Source organism: Callospermophilus lateralis, chromosome 4 (genome assembly GCF_048772815.1).
Source record: "Callospermophilus lateralis isolate mCalLat2 chromosome 4, mCalLat2.hap1, whole genome shotgun sequence".
Lineage (NCBI taxonomy): Eukaryota > Metazoa > Chordata > Mammalia > Rodentia > Sciuridae > Callospermophilus > Callospermophilus lateralis.
The window spans coordinates 71,372,670-71,391,617 of NC_135308.1; the positions used below are offsets into that span (position 1 = coordinate 71,372,670).

The window sequence follows — 18,948 nt, forward strand, 5'->3', positions numbered from 1 at the left end:
CACATAGGAAGAGGCCTAAGTATTTCCCCAGAAGTCTGAGGTGGCTACTGGACCTCTACAGTTCTATTCAGGTCTTGGCCAACTGAAGCAAAGAGTGGGACGCCCAGGGGTGAGGTGGGGGTATTAACTGGCTTCAGATTTCTGAAGTACCTCTTGTCTGCACAGCTGATGATATGAGCTGATCCTCCTACTGAACCTAGTATTTGCCCAGCAATTGTGGGTTAGACCAAGGGTGTCTGCTTAGCCATTAGAGATGTAGTTAACTCCGATGGGGGAAGGGGGCTCTGAGAGACATTCCCTCAGCGCTCAGTCTTAGTGAGCGATCTGGTCTAAGGCCAAGTTGCTCAGCTAACCCCATCTGAACCCTCTCTGGGGGGCTGAAGTTATGAAGAGAGTTTTCCTGAGCGCAGGGTCTCACAGTTTTCACTTCTACAAATCAGACAATTAAGAACGGCTAATCCCTCGGACACCCCTAGAACGTTGCTACAAGAAAGGGGGGAACGTCAGAACTTTGCAACACTGGGCGGTTGGGGGATTGGGCTGGTGGGGAGGCCGCTTAGGCAGGGGGCCGCGCTAATCATGGCTGAGGGCGGGGAGGAGGCGGAGTTCTGCTTCACAGCGGTATATATAAGCGGGCAGTGGCCGCGGCTGCGCGCTGATACTGACCTTCAGTGTGCCGGCACCAGCACCATGGCGCCCTCCAGGAAATTCTTCGTGGGGGGCAACTGGAAGATGAACGGGCGGAAGAAGTGTCTGGGGGAACTCATCTGTACCCTGAATGCGGCCAAGGTGCCCGCCGACACCGGTGAGCCCTCCTTGGGGACCGTTGGGACTGGTGGAGAGTGTCGGGCGTGGCAGCGCCCTCTCCCGAGTTCCCCGAGTCCTGGTAACCGCGTGGACCTGGATGCAGGGCTGAAGTACAAGGGTCGTTGCGTGTCTGAGAAATGGCCCTGCAACCGAAGTACCGGAGATGTGTGGACGTGGAAAGAAGGGCATTTAATGGTGCTCTAGCCTGGTGGGGCGGGAAAGGAATTATTGGGTCCCCGGGAGGAAGATGGCCCCTGGGCGTGGATTGGGTTTGCACCAGCCTTGAGCCAGGGTAAGAGCGGAGCCTGAGCCTCTGTGGGCGATCCGGAGAAGCGGGGTACAGCACCGCCTGAGTGTGGGGGTGGAGGCTGAGCTTGCGCGGTCTCCCAGTTACCCGCGGCCTCCAACTACCTGCCCCTTCGGCAACCGGCTCCGTGCGACTCCGCACGTAGCCTATGACTCCTCCCCAGCGCCCCGCCGGGCTGGGCCCCTGAGCGGTCGGCACTGGTCGCTTCGTGGCAGCCTGGATGACTACTGCCTTCCATGGAAGGGACTGGGTAGATGCCTAATAAGCTGAGCCATTTGTAAATGAGCGATCCTACAGCTTTCCCCAACCTGGAAACGAGAAAGCGCAAGGCCGCTATGAGCCGCTCAGCTCCCTGCCACCACAGGCAGAGTGCTATCCTCCATACTTCCCTCCCACCCACCTAAATCATCAGACCACAGATCTGATCAAAGGGACATCACCTTCTCGATTATTTCCCTAAAGACGCCAAAACAAGCCCAAGAATTGGCCCCCTCTCTTTTTTTTCTAGTGAGGATAAGCTATTTTAGAAAGGAGGCAGGATTGGCCACCAGAGAATGCTGAGTCTGGGAGGTACTCATGCCCAGAATAACCCGAGGAAATTAGAGCCACAGCTGTTAAAAGAGCAGAGGGCAGGGTGAGGGTTGTAGCCTGGAAGGGATACTTGGAAGTCTCCAGGAGTTGGGTGCAAGCCTAGGCTGGGAAGTGGACAAAGGTCATCTTGCTGGGGTTAAAGAGGGAGGAAAGCAAAACCAAGAAAGTTGAAGGCTAGAGGGCTGCCAGACACTGGATAGGAAGTCTGGAGAATGAAGGCTTCCTTTGGTCTCATCTGGGTATGCCAACATCTCATCCTCAGAGGTGGTTTGTGCGCCCCCCACTGCCTACATCGACTTTGCCCGGCAGAAACTAGATCCCAAGATTGCTGTGGCTGCGCAGAACTGCTACAAAGTGACTAATGGGGCCTTCACTGGGGAGATCAGGTGAGATGGAGATGGAGAGAGAAGTGGTGGGGAACCTTTCACTCACTTTTTTCATGGAGGGGAAAGGTACAGGGTGTGCTTCCTGCTAAACTTGAGCTTTCTCTCTTCCCTTAGCCCTGGCATGATCAAAGACTGTGGAGCCACGTGGGTAGTCCTGGGGCACTCGGAGAGGAGGCACGTCTTTGGGGAGTCAGATGAGGTTAGTAACCATGAGAAGAGATAAGAGATGCTTATTCCAAGAAGGGTGTCTCACCAAGTCTGTTCCTCAACAGCTGATTGGGCAGAAAGTGGCCCATGCCCTAGCAGAGGGACTCGGAGTGATCGCCTGCATTGGGGAGAAGCTAGATGAGAGGGAAGCTGGCATCACAGAGAAGGTTGTTTTCGAACAGACCAAGGTCATCGCAGGTATCTCTGGAGAAAGGGACCTTTGGACCTAGCCAGGGCCACAAATGGGGCGGGGGGGGGGGGGGGGTCAGAAGCCCTGCATACTGCCTTGATCCCCATGCTGCAAAGAAAGGTGGAGTTCCTTTCAAGCTAATCACTTCTGCTCTTGCAGAAAGTATAGATGCCACCAGGGGGCAGTAGGCCATCATCATTCTTCACACTCTGGAAATTGGCTATATAGCTCCTTGTTCACCCTTCCCTCTGTGATCTGTGTCCTGCAGATAATGTGAAGGACTGGAACAAGGTCGTCCTGGCCTATGAGCCTGTGTGGGCCATTGGTACTGGCAAGACTGCAACACCCCAACAGGTATCTGAGCCCAAGAGTCCTGCCTTCCCAAACCCCAAAACACAGTGACTTGTCCAAGGGCATCCATTCCAGGGCTTGGCTGGTTTTGGAGCCTTAGTATTCTGACTCAGATTCCAGGGCTCTTGCCTTGACACACTCTCTCCCCATTGGTGCCAGTGATTTCCTCTTTAAAAGGCAGAAAGGGTCTTTCTTAGACTGCCTTCTTGTTTTAGGCCCAGGAAGTACATGAGAAACTTCGGGGATGGCTCAAGTCCAACGTTTCTGATGCAGTGGCTCAGAGCACTCGCATCATTTATGGAGGTAAGTGGGTTTGGCTCTAGCTTGTGAAGCCTATCAAGTAGGCTGAGCCCACTATAGACATGGAGATAGGGATGGAGTATATTCATCTCATCCCTGACAAAACCCTCTTTCTACCTCCTCCCCAGGTTCTGTGACTGGGGCAACCTGCAAAGAGCTAGCCAGCCAGCCTGATGTGGATGGCTTCCTCGTGGGTGGTGCTTCCCTCAAGCCCGAATTTGTGGACATTATCAATGCCAAACAATAAGCGCCATCGATCTGTTCTTCCCGCTAAGCCAGGGATTAGGTAGTCCAGAAGCCAAGTAACTGCCCTCACCCTTCACATGCTTCTGATGTTGTCATCTGCCTCCTCTCAAGGCCTAATCCACTGTACCTTCCTTTACCATTTACACCTTTCCCCTGTGATGGTTGGAACCAGGTTAATCCACCACGTACTATAATGGTTAGAACTAAACATGTCACCAAGGTGGCTTCTCCTCAACTGAGAGGTAGAAGGAATGGAGCTCGCTCATGGGTCCCCTCAGGCCCTGGTGAGAGCAAGAGAGAGAAACCATGTTCCTTTCCCTTCTCACACCAAGGCCAATATCCTCCCCTCAGAGGCCAGGGATGCTCCCTCTCCCATGGTGCCAATTCCTGTGTGTTGTGTATGTGAGCTTTCGCACATGTAAGGAAAATAAAACATCTGGCACTAAGTCTGTGGTTTGTTCTCCTTCACTGTAAATCTTTCCTTTTTGAGGCCCTCTCTGGACCTCACAATGGGCTTTTTGAGGTAGTCACAGACTACCCTTGTTTAAAAAAGCAAACAAAAAAACCCATTAACAGGTTTCTGTAACAACACATCTCTTAGTATTTTTACTTTAAAAAAATGTCTTATGTACCAGGCTGCCACAGCCTTGAAAATTCTCTGCCACACTGTTTTGGGTAGCACTGAGACTTGTGGAGCTCCCCAGAGCTTGAATTGGGGGAGGGACCCAATCTCACTGCTGGTCTAGGCCCACAGTGGCTCCAGCACAGTCTGGTATCCCAGGTTCACTGGTAGAGCAGGTAGCGCTTCATGGATGGGGGCAAGGGCAGAGCAGACACCTGGCCCAGCCGGGTATCCCCCAGGGCGTGGCGCACACATAAGCGGCTCAGATGCAGAAGGGAGTGTGGTTCCGCTGGGAGAGAAGAAGGAGAAGGTAAATAGGGGTTCAGCCACCAGCCAGACATCTTCAAACTACAGGATCTTACCCAGCTTCCCTTCTTTCTTGCTGTACACCTGACTTCACCTTGGGAGAGCTGGACTGAAGCTCTAACTAAAGCCCTCTAAGTAATACGCCAATATGGGCTCATTAGTGGTGGAGGTGGCCCAGGCTTTGATTCAAGAGGGGCCTTGGAGGGGATGGGGATGTGGCTCAAGCAGTAACGCACTCGCCTGGCATGCGTGGGGCGCTGGGTTCGATCTCAGCACCACATAAAAATAAAGATGTTGTGTCCACTGAAAACTAAAAAATAAATATTAAAAAAAAAAAAAAAAAAGAAGCGGGGCCTTGGAGCTGGGGTGAGGAAATGAAAGGAAGGATGGGCCTGCTCCACTGTGTGGCTCAGCATGGGTAACAAGAGGACAGGCACCAGCCCTCTGCTGAAGACTGCAACTTCAGAGCCAACTCCCAGTACTGGTCCCATTCGGTTCCCAAGCAAGCTCCTCCCTTGCAGCCCCACCCAAAGCCATGACCAGGGCCCCAAAGGCCCCATCCTGGGATTTGACAGGAAATAGGTATGTGGCACGTACAGGTCAGAGCCCAGGAAATCTGATATACACTCTTGGTACCCGGCAATGCCAGGTACTGTTCCTTTCCCTTTTCTGGACCTGTAAACCCAGCCCAGGACCCATTTAACCCTTTGCCCATCTTGCTCAAGGGTTGATATCTCCCAAGAGCCTCCCTCCATTCTGAGGGTTCACCAAGAAAATATGAGCAAGTTGTTCCCAAGCCTCAATTTTGCCTCCAAGTAAATTAGATAACAACTTGAAGAACCTCAGCCATTCCTGGAACTGAATAAGGATAGGAGACAGGACAAATGAAAGCCTCTGCTCTTGTCCAGCATTGAGGGTCCATTCCAAATCACTGCCACTAGTGACAATACTTTTCTTCCCCACACCCCTGGCCTCACCTCTCCTTTCGCCCAGGTAGCGGATGCGGACCTGGCACTGGCCCCAAACAGCGCTTACAGCTGGGTAGAGGGTCCTGCCCTTCAGTCCGCGGAAGGCTGGCCCCAGATATGTGCCCCCAATAGCGTAGCCCAGAGTTCCCTCCTCCATGTCCAGAACCACCAGCAGCCTCTCTGGCACCTCCAGCTGCTCACCCTGAGGTCCCGCTGGATACTGGGGGGCCTCAGGCCCCTTACTCTGATGATACAGCTTCCCCCGCCCAATGTCCCAGCCCCACGACTCGCTGTTGCTGCCCAGCAGCGCCGCATAGTGGTCTGCCTGCAGTGGGGCGAGGGCCGTGGCGACGCCCACTACCGCGTGTGTGCCCCTCTGTTCCGGGGGCCAGCTGATCTCCCAGGCGTGCAGGCCTCTCGAGTAACCCCTCTTTCCCCGGACCCCATCAGTGCTCTGGGCCACGGGTCGCCGCTCAAAGCATAACCCCCCTTCTTTGACCTCGATGTTCTCTGAGCAGTCCTTGGGGTTCCAGCCATGGCGCCGTTGGGCCCCCAGGTCAGGAGGGGAAGCAGACAGGAGCTCTTCCAAGCCCTCGGGACAAGAAAGGTCAGGATACAGAACCTGCGAGGTGGGGGTGCTGTTGCTGCCCCCTGCCAGGGCTGTCTGGCCCATGGAGGTGAGCAGCTGGAGGACGCCCCGAAACAGTCTTGCTGGGGCGTCTCTCTTCTCAAAGTTGAGTTCCAGATTGGGAATGACCTGGAGGGGAGTTGGGAGAGAAAGGGATATGAAGTGCGGTATTCTGGATGGGTGGTCCTCACCCGGATACCCCATCCTTTCACCACGCAGCCGGCTTCTCTCTCCCGGCACCCCCAAAGCTCCAGGGCCCATCACCCTGCCTTCGCTCTGTGCTGGGTCGCCCAAGACACTCGAGTTCGCCCTCTCCGGACCTCACAATAGGCTGTCCTTCTTGCCTACACAGAGTCCCCGACCCCGTCCCCACTACCGCCCCTACCCCTGCCTCCAACCTCGACCCCGAACCTCGCTCGACTTCCCAACCGGGAAGTCGCGGGGCATAGGGATGAAACCAGCCAAAAGAAGCCCCGTTGCCTGGGAGCGGACAGCTGGCCGCTTCCGCCTTTGGACCCTACCACTACAGGACACGCGGGCCTCGCGCCCCGCCCCCGGGGGGGGAGCTCTGGGGCGGTTAACCCTCTCGTCGCCACCCACGTCACGCCCACCCAGGCCACGCCCCCAGAGTACCTCACTGGGAGGTTAACACCAATTGGGTTGCTGTAAAGGGCGCGCCCTGTTCCCGGTTCCCGTAGAGCACACTCGAGCGGTTAACCAACTTCTAGTCACCTGCCCGAGCCACGACCCGCCCCAAGGCCTCGTCTCCGTGGGTAGGACGTGCAGAGCTGTTAACCCTTCCATCGCCGCCACAGAATCTGCCCTCAGGTGTCCCAGCTCAGAATTAATCCTTTGATGACATCATCACCTTGGGATCTCTGTGGATGTGTTCTCCCCAATGAAGACCTTTGAGCCGCCTGAGCAACCAACCAACTCCTGAGCCCAAAGTTTATGATACAGAGCATGGGGCCAAGGAAGGTCTTCCATCATGCTTGCATTGTTTCCATTTCCCTGCGATTCTGGGTCAGTCTTCCAGGGCTGCTCTCTTTCTGACCCAAGTTGTGAGTCAAACTTGTGCTTTTATCTGAGGTTCTGAACTCTGTTAGGACTCAAGGTTGTAGATGTCAAAATGGGTTTCATGCCGTTCTTCATCCGGGTAGAGGGTAATGGCTACTTTTTTTTTTTTTTTTTCCCCAATATGTGGTCTTGTTATATTGCCCAAGCTGAAGGGATTCTCCTCCATTTCCTGAGTAGCTGGAATTACTGGCGCGCTGACACCTTATAGGTTTGCTTGTTTGTTTTAGTTGTAGATGGACACAATACTTTTGTTTGTTTGTTTGTTTAGTTATCTTTATGTGGTGCTTAGGATCAAAACCAGTGCCTCACACGTGCTTAGGCGAGCACTCAGCACTCCTGAGCCACAACCCAGCTCATCTTACCGGGTTAAGACACTGGTTAACTGGTCTTAAGTTATAATCTAAGTAAAGCATTTAGCACAGAGCCTGGGGTGTGGTATGTACTCACTGAGCATAACTATTGGTTACTTAACACTTACTGAGTGCCCACTTTATACACAGGCAATATAATAGAGCATGAAATATGCCAACTGTTGTCTAGTGTAGTGGCACAGGTCTATATTCCCAGCAGTTCTGGAGGCTGAGGCAGGAGGATCCTAAGTTCAAGGCCAGTCTGGGCAATTTAGTAAGATCCTGTCTTAAAATAAAAAATGAGGGCTTGGCTTGTAGCTCAGTGGTAGAACACACCTGGGTTCAATCCTTTCCACCAAAAATGAAGTCAACTTTGGAGACAAACTGGGCATGAGTACCTGAAGGCCAATATGCATGCAACCTGGAGGAAATTACTTCACCTCCCTGTGCCTGTTTCTTTCTCTATGTCAGAGATAATAAGAGTATTTATTGCATAGATATAGTGAGGAGGCAATGAGCTGATATAAATGTAAAGCACTTAGAATGGTTTCTGTTTCAAACTTAATTATTTGTATTAAGCACTAGAGATTAAGCAATGAATCTTCCAAAAGGATACAAACTATTTGTAAAACAGTTTATCAAGTAATAAGTGAATTGATGGAGATATAAAGAAAGTAGGAGTAGAAAAGGACCCCAAGTAGGGGTCAAGCAGTTAGGAAAGTAAATGTTAATCTATAGGACAGGCCAGTAATGGAAAGCCACCTTAGGAGATAAGCAGGAGAAGAACATAGGGAGAAAAGGGTCTACTATGCTTAATTTCTGGTAACTGGGATGAATCCATCACTCTACCACTGAGCTACATCCCCAGCCACCCCCATATATATATATTTAGTTGTAGTCGGACACAATACCTTTATTTTATTTATTTATTTTTATGTGGTGCTGAGGATCGAATCCAGCACCTCGCACGTGCTAGATCCCCAGCCCTTTTTAATTTTTATTTTGAGACAGGGTTTTGTTAAGTTGCTGAGGCTAGCCTCAAACTGGTGATCCTTCTGTCTCAGACTTCTGAGTTGCTGGGATTACAGACAAATGAAGGAAAATTCAATTTTTATCACTGTACTTAAAAGATTTTTGGAGCTCAGGGTTATTGACAACTTTGGTGAGAGAACACATATTGGGAATAGGAGGTGGAATTCCTGGATAAAGTGGCTGGATTTTCACTTTCTGGGTGTCAAGAATTGTGCTACAGGGCTGGGGTTGTAGCTCAGTGGTAGAGCACTTGCCTAGCATGTGTGAGGCACTTGGTTCAATTCTCAGCACCACATATAAATAAATAAAATAAAGTCTATCAACAACAACAAAAAATATATCTAAAAAAAAGAATTGTGCTACAGATTTCTCATTTGGAGGAGACAGAATAAAAAAGGATAAGGTAACAATTATGTCACATAGTCAAAATTCCTTACTCATTAGGTACAGCATGTTTGTTTTGTGTAAAAATCAACATAGGGTCAGGCACATACCTGTTGTTACAGCAACTCAGAAGGCTGAGGAAGGAGCATTAGGAGTTCAAGGCCAGCCTGTCTCAAAATAAAAAATAAAAGGACAGGGATGTGGCTTCAGCAGTAAGTGCTCCTAGCTTCAATATCCAATAAAAACAATAGCAACAAATCAATATATGGTAGTATGATGTACAGAATTAAAAAAAAAAAAAAAATAGGGGGTATTTAACTCGGAGGCCTTTACCCAACTGAGCCACATTCCCAGCCCTTTTTTATTTTGATACAGGGTCTCTCTAAGTTGCTAGGGTCTCCCTAAATTGTTGAGGCAGATCTCTAACTTGCAATCCTTCAGCCTCAGCCTCCTGAGTCTCTGGGATTACAGGTGTGCACCACTGCACCCAGTCCAGAATAAAATTTTTTAATAAATTAATGTGCATGTGCACGCACCCCCCCCCACACACACACACATATTTTCCTTATGGAGATCCATTTCAAGCCCTCTTATGCAAATATTCTACCACTATGTTACACCCCCCCCAAGTGCACTAAAAGCAAAAATAAATGTGAATAAATGTAAAAAAAAAAAAAAAAAAAAAGTTGTACCCCCAGCCCTTAAAATATTTTATATTAAAGAGGAAGAAGAAGCATACTAAAAAGAAAGAAGTGAATCTGAATGCTTGTCATCCACCCAATCTAGATATTCTTGCCAGTGTGTAACAATAACAATAAAGACATCATGACTATGGATAGCTTGTACATAAAGGCTTGGGGACACATAGGGAGCCTAAGCAATGGCTGGCTCTAGTTCAGCTTGAGAAGTTAACCACACTTGCTCAGCTGCTGCTACTTTTTTAAAATGTTGATCAAATGTTGCCACTGAATTTTGAGCTGCTCAAGTATTTGTTGATATAGCTCCAATATTTGATAATGCTACAAGTAATTTTAACTTTGTACTTTTTTGACTTGCAACAAATATAAACTAACTTTTTTTTTTTTGTACCAGGGATTGAAACTCAGGGGCACTTAACCACTGAACCACACCCCTAACCCTTTCTGGTATTTTTTTAGAGACAGGGTGTCGTCACTGAGTTGTTTAGGGCCTCATTAAATTGCTGAGGCTGGCCTTGAACTTGCAATCTTCCTGCCTCAGCCTCCCAAGCCGTTGGGATTACAGGCATGCACCACCATGCCTGTCTGAAATAAACTGTCTTAACTTAAATTACCCAATAATGGCTTTTCTTCTTTTTCTTTTCTTTTCTTTGGCACTGAACCCAGGGTCTTGCACATGCTAGACAAGAGATCTACAACTGAGCTACACCCTCAGCCCTGCCTAACAAATTTTTTCATGTACCATACACTTGCATGGTCACCCCCACCAAGATCAAAATCAACAGGCATGGTAGCACATGCCTGTAATCCCAGCGGCTTGGGAGGTTGAGAGAAGAGAATCTTTTTTTTTTTTTTTTTTTTTTTTAATATTTATTTTGTGGTTTTTTAGGAGGACACAATATCTTTTTTTTTTTTTAATATTTTATTTTTTAGTTATCGGCGGGGACACAATATCTTTATTTTATTTTTATGTGGTACTGAGAATTGAACTCAGTGCTTCATGCATGCTAGGCCAGCACGCTACCACTTGAGCCACATCCCCAGCCCTGAGAGGAGAATCTTGAGTTCAAAGTCAGCCTCAGCAACTTCTAAGCACTAAGCAACTCAATGAGACCCTGTCTCTAAATCAAATACAAAATAGGGTTGGGGATGTAACTCAGTGGTCGAGTACCCCTGAGTTCAATCCCCAGTACCAAAAAAAAAAAAGAAGTCAAGATCAAGGATCTTTCCAGGATCCAGAACACTCTTTCTTGCTCTTCCCTGACACTACATCCCCAAGGTTAACTCCTATTTGACCTCTATCATCAAAGAAACCATACTACATATACACAATACTACAATATAGTATTGCATTTTTGTGTCTGATTTATTCTTCTTATCTGTGTCATCTATGTTGTTGCATGAAATATCATCTAATTATGTACATTATTCCATTTTCTGTTCTACTGTTAATAGACATTTATTTCCAGTTTTTACATTTTAAAGAAAGCTTCTGGGGTTGGGGATATGGCACAGTTGGTAGAGTGCTTGCCTCATTTGCCTCGTATGTACAAGGCCCTGGGTTCAATCCCAAGCACCACACACACACACACACACACGCTTCTTTTTGTAGACTTCTATGTACATTAGCACTTCTATGTACATTAGTACATAGAAGTCTATACAATTTTTTCCCCAGGTACTAGGATAGAACCCAGCGCCTGGCACATGCTAGGCAAGAGCTCTACTACCAAACTACATCCCCAATCTTTTTTTTTTTTTGGTTGGGGGGTGGAGTGGAGAATGATGGTATTTTTTTTTGTTTGTTTGTTTGTCTGTTTGTTTTTTCTGGTACTGGTGATTGAGCCCAGAGGCTCTTTATTGCTGAGCCACATCCCCAGATGCTTTTTTTTTTTTTTTTCTTTAATATACAGGGTCTTGCTAAGTTGCTGAGGCTGGACTGGAACAGGTCTGTGCCTCACCCAGCCGCTGTTGCTTGATTTAAAAGCACCAGGATTAGTAGCCCTATAGAACTATACTACCACTGGACCTGGGAGTAGGGGAAGGAAAGTGTTCAGAAGGTCATTAGTTGTTTTTCAAACAAAATCTTTGAGATTTTTTTCTTTTTTCTTTTTATGCAGTGCTGGAGATGAAACCTAGGGCCTCATGCATGCTAGGCAAGCACTCTACCACTGAGCTACACTCCCAGCTCTTTTGTTTCTAGTTTGGAAATAGAAATACAGTCAGACATATTTCCCTGTAAGACATCAGCCTCACTATATTCTGGAAGATTGCTCTTTTGCCAATCATCCTAATAATACTGGGTAGATTTTGCTGCCTCTTACTCCACAGACACGGCCTCACCAACGGTTTGCATGCTTTTGAGGTTGAAGTGGTTTCTACAACTCTTACACCATCCTCCACTAGTTGTGAAATCCTTCCATCCAAAGATTATCTTCTCTTGACTGAAGGTTTTGAGGCAGGAGTACAGGTCTAAAAGTTGGTGAGAGTCAACAGGAAGGCACTACATGTTCTATGCTTAAGATAATGGTATAAGTGGGGCATGGTAGTGTGTACCTGTAATCCCAGCAATTTGGGGAGGCTGAGACAAGAGAATCCCAAATTGCAATTTAGTGAGACTCTGTCTCAAAGTAAACAATGATAAAGGTCTGGGGATGTAACTTAGTGGTAGAGTACACTTGGATTCAATCCCCATTACCAAAAAAGATATAAATGACAGTGGTAAACACCTGTAATCCCAGTGACTCAGGAGACTGAGGCAGGAGGATCACAAATCCAAACCCAGCCTCAGCAAAACTGAGGTGCTAAACAACTCAGCGAGACCCTGCCTCTAAATAAAATACAAAACAGGGCTGGAGACATGGCTCAGTGGTTGAGTGCCCCTGAATTAAATCCCTGGTACCATCCTCCACCTCCAGAAAAAGATAAATGACAGGCATAGGAATTCAGGGTTTAAGTTGTTAAGGTGAAAACAATTACCAAAAAAAAAAAAAAAAAAAAAAAGCACTACACATTTTATGTTTAAGATAAATCATAAAAAGACCTCCCCAACTACATCCATCGTTCAACACAAACAGCAAGAAAGCACTGAAACCTATGCAAGGAGGTCTTGATCAGAAGTAACCTGGGTCCTCATTTAAATTCAGGGTCCACGTTAAAAGATATGCCCAGGAGCTGGTGTGGTGGCATCTGTAATCTCAGTTTCTTTGGAAGATAAGGCAGGAGGCTAGCAAATTTGAGGCCAGACTGGACTTAGTCTTGTCTCAAAAGTGATAGAGTGTTTTTGGGTTCAATCGGCAGTACTGGGGGAAAAAAAAAAATGCCTACGAGAAAAAATTAACACAATTAGGCATATTTTGAACCCTGTGCAAATATTTTTGACTGGTGTAAAATGACACAGGTGCAACGAACACTTATCTGATAGTTTTGGAATATGTTAATTTCTAGCCCAGAAAACCTATATATGCTGTTCACCCCTTGATTTCTTTTTTTTATTATTAGTTGTTCAAAACATCATAAAGCTCTTGGCATATGATATTCCATACATTTGATTCAAGTGGGTTATGAACTCCCATTTTTACCCCATATACAGATTGCAGAATCACATCGTTACACATCCCCGTTTTTACATACTGCCATACTAGTGTCTGTTGTATTCTGCTGCCTTTCCTATCCTCTACTATCCCCCCTTCCCTTGATTTCTCCATTACTCTACCTATTAAGTAGCTATGATATCGATGCAATAAATGATTTTTCTCTCTCTTTGTTAACTGTGGTTTCTGTCCTGCACAAGCTAAGGAACCTGCTGAGCTGATGAAAGTTTGAACTGTAGATGTCATAAAAGCTGTAAACTTTTCTTAAGTCACTTGAGACAGTTTTTTGAGGTTTTTTTTTTTTTTTTTTTTTTTGTATCAGTATTAAACTAAAGGGCACTTGACCTCATCCCCAGCCCTTTTTTACTTAGAGACAGGGTCTCACTGAGTTGCTTAGCGCCTTGCTTTCTGCTGAGGCTGGCTTTGAACTCCTGATCCTTCTGCCTCAGCCTCTGGAGCCACTGGGATTACAAGTGGGACAGAAAGTTTTGTTTGTTTTGGTGCTGAGGTTTGAACCCAGGGCCTCGTGCATACCAAGCACATGATCTACCATTAAGCTATACCCCCAGCTTGAGACAAAGAACATTCCCCACCTCCCTATTTTTGCCACTTATTGGTATGGTTAGGCACACATTTCTGACTCATGTCTTCTAATACTTAGTGGACTCTCAACCTTCAGTAAAGGGTAATCATTTGTACTTTACTGTTACTGTAGCAGTGGGAGAACTTGATTGGACTGCCTTCAGATAGGTCATGTTACACAAGAGAGGTATGGTAAAGCATTAAAACCTAACTTTAAAAACAAAACACTAAAATTACAGATAGCCCCACAAAATACCCACTGAGAGGCCGGGCACTGGGGCCCAGAGAACACATTTCCATTGCCATCTTACTCACACTTCCGCGGAATGGGACAGAACTCTTGGGACCCCCACCTCTGAGCTATACTGCCAGCCCTTTTTTGAGACAAGATCTTGCTAAACTGCTGAGCCTGGCCTCGAACTTGTGAGGCTCCTTGATTCAGACCCCCAAGTCCCTGGGATCACAGACCTGCGCCACCGCGCTGGGCTAGTTCTGCCTGTTTAACCTATTATTGAGTGCACCTTAAATACGTCTATGGTGAAATTACATCATATCGCTTTTCATTCTTACAAGAACTTATCCCAGTTTCTACAGACTCCTTTGTGAGGCCTAAGGAAGTCAAAACACCTGTCCAAGTGGTAGCGTCAAAATTCAAACCTAAAAAAAACTCTCTAAAACTCACCGATGGGGAGGAAATGGCGACTGATTCGATTTATAAACCCGGGATTTCTGGGCGCCGCCCCACGCCGCCCCGCGCCGCCCCGCCCCACGCCGTCGCCCCGCCCCCCCCGCGCCGCCTCCCGCTCTAGGGGCTAGTTACGTAACTGCAGCACAGCTCCCGGCGGACTCACCGGCGCCGAGGGTCACGTGAGCCCGAGCGGCTGGCGATTCTGTGGCCGGGTTGCTCAGCGCTCTGCATGGCGGCAAGAGGCCGCGCACAACCCAGGGCCCTCCGCAGGAGGGCATCTTCTGCGTCACGGGTGTACTCCCCACCGGCTACCCGCCGTCCTGGGCACGTTTTTCCCCGAACGAAGGCCCCAGGCAGAAACCCCGACCTGAGGTTGAGGGGCCTCTAAGTCAGCTGCGGGGGGTGCGGGGGCGTGGGGCAGTTTTTTTTTTTTTTTCTTAGAGTGGGGCAATTTTAGCCCAGGATCCAGAAAGTGTGGTGTGCTTGTGAAAATCTGGTAACAGGTTTCCCCCTACCTCCTCGAATTTCTTTACGTTTTAAAGGTCCCATTTTGTCATTCCTTAAAAAAACAAAAAAGTTTTCCTTGTTTCTCCTATTCCTTCCCTAGTATATCTAGTGACCACAGGGAATCACTTGTCCCAAAGAGGGCGGTCATAAGAAGGAGATGCCCACGTTGCCAGGATCTACCTTATAAGGGGCACACCTACTGAGTAAGAATAGTCAATGTTCAGCAATCAGAAGTGATAGGCCCCAATTGAGTGAGGTCTTTTGTTTGTATTGTTTTGATATTATTGAGTTGTTTTGTTCAGTTGTAGTTTATTTTTATGTGGCGCTTAAAAGGGAACCCAGTGCCTCACACAAGCTAGGCAAGCACTCTACCACTGAGCTACAATCCCAGCCCCAACGGAGGTCTTGTTCAAATGCAGAAACCACACCTGGAGGCTAACAGGTAACATTAATGAGCACCCTCGGGGCCTATTTCAAATGTAGAAGACCTTTGGTTTCACCCTAGAGAAAACTCCCAGCCCTCTCCTTTGTCCCAGAAACAGGAAGGTGGAAGTGGGAGTTACAGGAATGATTAAAAGTCAGGCTATCGGTCACTGCTTATACTTTTTCAACTTTTTTTTTTCCTGCTATGTACGCCCCCTCCCCCACGAGGGTGAAAACCGGAATTTTGAGATGAGACTGGATTCCCCGTGTTGCCAAAATCCTTCTAGGTTCTTGTCTCACTTTTTTTTTTTTTTTTTTTTTTGGAGGTGGTGCTGGGGATTGAACCCTGGGCCTTGTGCATACGAGGCAAGCACTCTACCAACTGAGCTGTATCCCCCAGCCTTCACTGTCTTGCTTTTGCTTTTTTGTTTTAAGAATTGTTTTGTTTTGTTTTATTTTTAGTTGTTGATGGACACAATACCTTTATCTTATTCACTTTTTTTACGTGGTGCTGAGGATTGACCCAGGGCCTCACACATGCTAGGTGAGCACTCTACCACTGAGCCATAACCCCAGTCCCACTATTTTTTTAAAAAATTATTTTTTTTTTAGTTTTAGGTGGACACAATAACTTTATTTTATTTTTATGTGGTGTTGAGGATTGAACCCAGAGCCCCGCGCATGCCAGGCGAGCGGCTATGCTTGAGCCACATCCCCAGCCCCTCACTATTTTTGAAGAATAAAATACATGGACAGGGCTGGGGTTGTAGCTCAGGGGTAGAACGCTCCCCAAGCACGTGCGAGATCCTGGGTTCGATCCGCAGCACCATATAAAAATAAATTTAAAAAAATAAAGGTATTAAAAAACAAAACAAACTTAAAAAAAAAAAAATCCATGGAAAATCACGGAAGGGATGAGTAAACCGAGCCATGAGGGAGGACTGATAGCAGAAAAACATTTAAGTTTAAGAGTTCGTATATATGGTTCATATGTATGGTTCTGGGTAGAGGATGGAGCAAAATCAGTGTAAAACAGACCCTGAAAATAGCACCAAGCGCGGGGGATGGGGGGTGGCGGTAGCGCACCCCTGTAATCCCAGCGGCTGAGGAGGCGGGAGACAGTAGATTGACAGATCAGCAATTTAAGAAGGTGAGAAGTAACTCAGAGACCCCCTGTCTCTCATAAACTACAAAAGAGGGCTAGGGATGTGACTCAGTTGTCGGGTATGGCAGAGTTCAATCCCGGTACCCCCGCCCCCCCCCAATAAAGCACCAAAGTCATTGATCAAAGTCTACCTAAACAAGTACTGAAAACAGCACCAAGGCTATCTCGTTTTTTTGAGTTTTAATTCTTCCTATCAACTTCCAGCTGAGTTCACCCCGACCTTCTGGTTTTCCCACTTCTGGGACAAAGGAGTTGGTTGGAGGCCGCCACAGGTAACAATTAAGGCTTTTCACATTTGAAATGCTATGCTCGTTAATAGTGCTCATTAATATTTCTACTGGTTAGCCTCCAGGTGTGGTTCCTGCCTTGGAACATGACTGACCACTGATATTCTTATTTAGCAGGAGTTCTAAATCTTCTCACTTAAATTCTATACCCTCTACTCTTCCCTTCTGTTATTGTCTGTGGATTTTATTCAAATTTGCTAGAAAGAACCCAGAAGAAAATTGGAGAAGCAGAGAATCTAGTTTCATTTCTAGTTTCAATAAATGAAATGAAGACAGTCTCAATACCTTTATTTATTTATTTATTTTGTATGTGGTGCTGAGGATCAAACCCAGTGCCTCACAGGTACTAGGCAAGTACTCTACCACTGAGCCACACAACCCAGCCCCTGGCCTGGAAATTTTGATCCACCAGACTCAACCTCTGGAGTTGCTGGGATTATAGGAATACACCACAGTACCTTTCCTATTTAATATTAAAAAAAAAAAAAAAATTACTTGGGCTGGGGGTGTAATTCAGTAGTAGAGCACTTGCCTAGAAGACATGAAGCCCTGGGTTCAATTCCCAGTACCACAAAAATTAATTAATTAATAATACTGAACCACCTTTGTAGTTTTCCTTCCACTTCTGACATCCTTTAGGGCTTCCCTTTCCTTCTAGTGAGTCCTGAGGATGTCTTCCAAGCTTATCATTTGTTTACTCCTCATCAGTGATGCTCAAAGCAGAGGGAGGAAATAGAGTATTTTATTGATAAGAACAAGTCCAAATTCAGGGGAAGGTTCCATGATTTCATTAAAAAAAAATAAAAAGTAAAAAATCTAATATTATTCTTTCAGGAAATATTTATTGAATATTTACTATATCCCATGTAGTAGGATGCAGAGTGAAACTTGATCTATTGGAGTTTGCTGGGTTTGTAGCTCATAGGTAGAGGGCAGTGCTTAGCATTCCTGAAACTAAAAGAAAAACAAAAAAAGATCCATTAGAATAATTCAACACAGCCAACCTTGAGGACACCAAGAAGGTGTGGAATGGGCTGACTGTGAAATAAAGGTTAAGAAAGGTTGAGCAGCAAAAAAAATCCAGCCTCAGCAAAAGCATGGTGCTAAGCAACTCAGTGAGACCCTGTCTCTAAATAAAATACAAAATAGAGCTGGGGATGTGGCTCAGTGATTGAGTGTCCTAAATTCAATCCCCCATACCCCACCCCGCCAAAAAAAAAGACAAATTATGGGCCCACAGTAGTGGTTCACCCTTCCAGTGATGCAGGAAACTGAGTGCTCCTGGTGTTACTGAAAGCTTGGTCCTTGTCCCCATACCAATCTCATAACAAGGACACGGTTTTTTGAGAAAAAGGAAAAAAGAAGTTTGTTGCTTTACTAGAAAAGGAGAAACACGAGGGACTTCAATAGGCTGTTTCTGCCCACCAGGAGGAACAGGGGGGTTTTAAAGAAACACTAAAAATACTACAGACTCAGTGACTTAAACAACAGAAGTTTATTTTCTCATAGTTGTGATGGTAAGATGTCTACAAGCAAGGTATCAGCAAGTTTGCTTTCTTCTCCTTACAGATGGCCACCTCCTCACTGTGTCCTCACATAGCCTTTTCTTCTGTGCACACATGTCATTGGTGTCTCTTTTTTCTTTCTCCTTCTCTTTCCATCCTGGGGATTGAATCCAGGTGCTCTCTATCACAGAGCCACAAGCCACAACCCAAACTGCACTTTTTTTTTTTTTTGACAGGGCCATAACTAAGTTGCCCAGGTTGGCCTTGGGTTTATAATCTTTTTGCCTCAACCTCCCTCTCAAGTAGCTAGGATTATAAGTAAGGCCAGCTTTTTGTTTTTTTCCCCCAGAAACTGAACAATTTAGGGGTGTTTACCATTGAACTGTTCCCACCCACGTCTTGTACGGGCATTGGGAATGGGGTTCCTCTTGGTGGAATGGGCTAGCTGTGAAATAAAGTCTAAGAAAAGTTGAGCAGCAGAAAAAAAAAAAAAAAAACATAGATCACAGAAAATATTTTAAGATCTAGATGATCTTAGGGATTGAGCATCCACACTAAAAAGAGCAAAATGGAGCCCACTCTTGCTTTATTTATATTGGGGAACATCAAAAGTTTTCCATGGAATGTTCTTTGCCAAATATGGTAGAGGGTGGGCTGTCCAGTTTCCAACAGGTTATGCCCAATTCTGGAGCTATGAGAGGGGTCTTCCTAGTAGAGCAGAGATAGAGGTCATGTGCCTTGGGCAATC

At 46.6% G+C, this 18,948-nt stretch overlaps 2 protein-coding genes across 5 annotated transcripts; one reads left to right on the forward strand and one right to left on the reverse strand.

The window, feature by feature from the left end:
• Positions 1–546: 546 nt before the first annotated feature.
• Tpi1 (triosephosphate isomerase 1) lies at positions 547–3,831 on the forward strand. Its single transcript, XM_076852598.1, has 7 exons — positions 547–805; positions 1,968–2,091; positions 2,206–2,290; positions 2,364–2,496; positions 2,757–2,842; positions 3,055–3,142; positions 3,268–3,831. The coding sequence occupies exons 1-7, from the start codon at positions 580–582 to the stop codon at positions 3,384–3,386; spliced, it is 861 nt and encodes a 286-aa protein (XP_076708713.1). The 5' UTR covers positions 547–579; the 3' UTR covers positions 3,387–3,831.
• Positions 3,832–4,013: 182 nt separating this feature from the next.
• On the reverse strand, positions 4,014–14,356 carry Spsb2 (splA/ryanodine receptor domain and SOCS box containing 2). 4 transcript variants are annotated; one of them, XM_076852600.1, is made up of 3 exons: positions 14,308–14,356; positions 5,291–6,038; positions 4,014–4,296 (listed from the first exon to the last, which is right to left on the reverse strand). In XM_076852600.1, the coding sequence occupies exons 2-3, from the start codon at positions 5,952–5,954 to the stop codon at positions 4,169–4,171; spliced, it is 792 nt and encodes a 263-aa protein (XP_076708715.1). In that variant the 5' UTR covers positions 5,955–6,038; positions 14,308–14,356; the 3' UTR covers positions 4,014–4,168. The 4 variants fall into 4 exon arrangements, with proteins under 4 accessions (XP_076708715.1, XP_076708717.1, XP_076708714.1 ...); XM_076852602.1 differs by lacking the exon at positions 14,308–14,356 and adding an exon at positions 6,321–6,492 and having other exon boundaries at positions 5,483–6,038; XM_076852599.1 differs by lacking the exon at positions 14,308–14,356 and adding an exon at positions 6,321–6,492.
• Positions 14,357–18,948: the final 4,592 nt, after the last annotated feature.

What these genes read in the sequence shown, in the direction of transcription:
- Spsb2 (XM_076852599.1), bottom strand. Translation starts at nt 6,356, where the DNA reads ATGCCCCGCGACTTCCCGGTTGGGAAGTCGAGCGAG. An exon ending in CGGTTGGGAAGTCGAGCGAG is followed by an intron (nt 6,039 to 6,320) that starts GTTCGGGGTCGA and finishes ACTCCCCTCCAG; the next exon opens with GTCATTCCCAATCTGGAACT. An exon ending in CTACCTGGGCGAAAGGAGAG is followed by an intron (nt 4,297 to 5,290) that starts GTGAGGCCAGGG and finishes CTTCTCTCCCAG; the next exon opens with CGGAACCACACTCCCTTCTG.
- Tpi1 (XM_076852598.1), top strand. Translation starts at nt 580, where the DNA reads ATGGCTGAGGGCGGGGAGGAGGCGGAGTTCTGCTTCACAGCGGTATAT. An exon ending in CAAGGTGCCCGCCGACACCG is followed by an intron (nt 806 to 1,967) that starts GTGAGCCCTCCT and finishes TCTCATCCTCAG; the next exon opens with AGGTGGTTTGTGCGCCCCCC. An exon ending in ACAGACCAAGGTCATCGCAG is followed by an intron (nt 2,497 to 2,756) that starts GTATCTCTGGAG and finishes TGTGTCCTGCAG; the next exon opens with ATAATGTGAAGGACTGGAAC.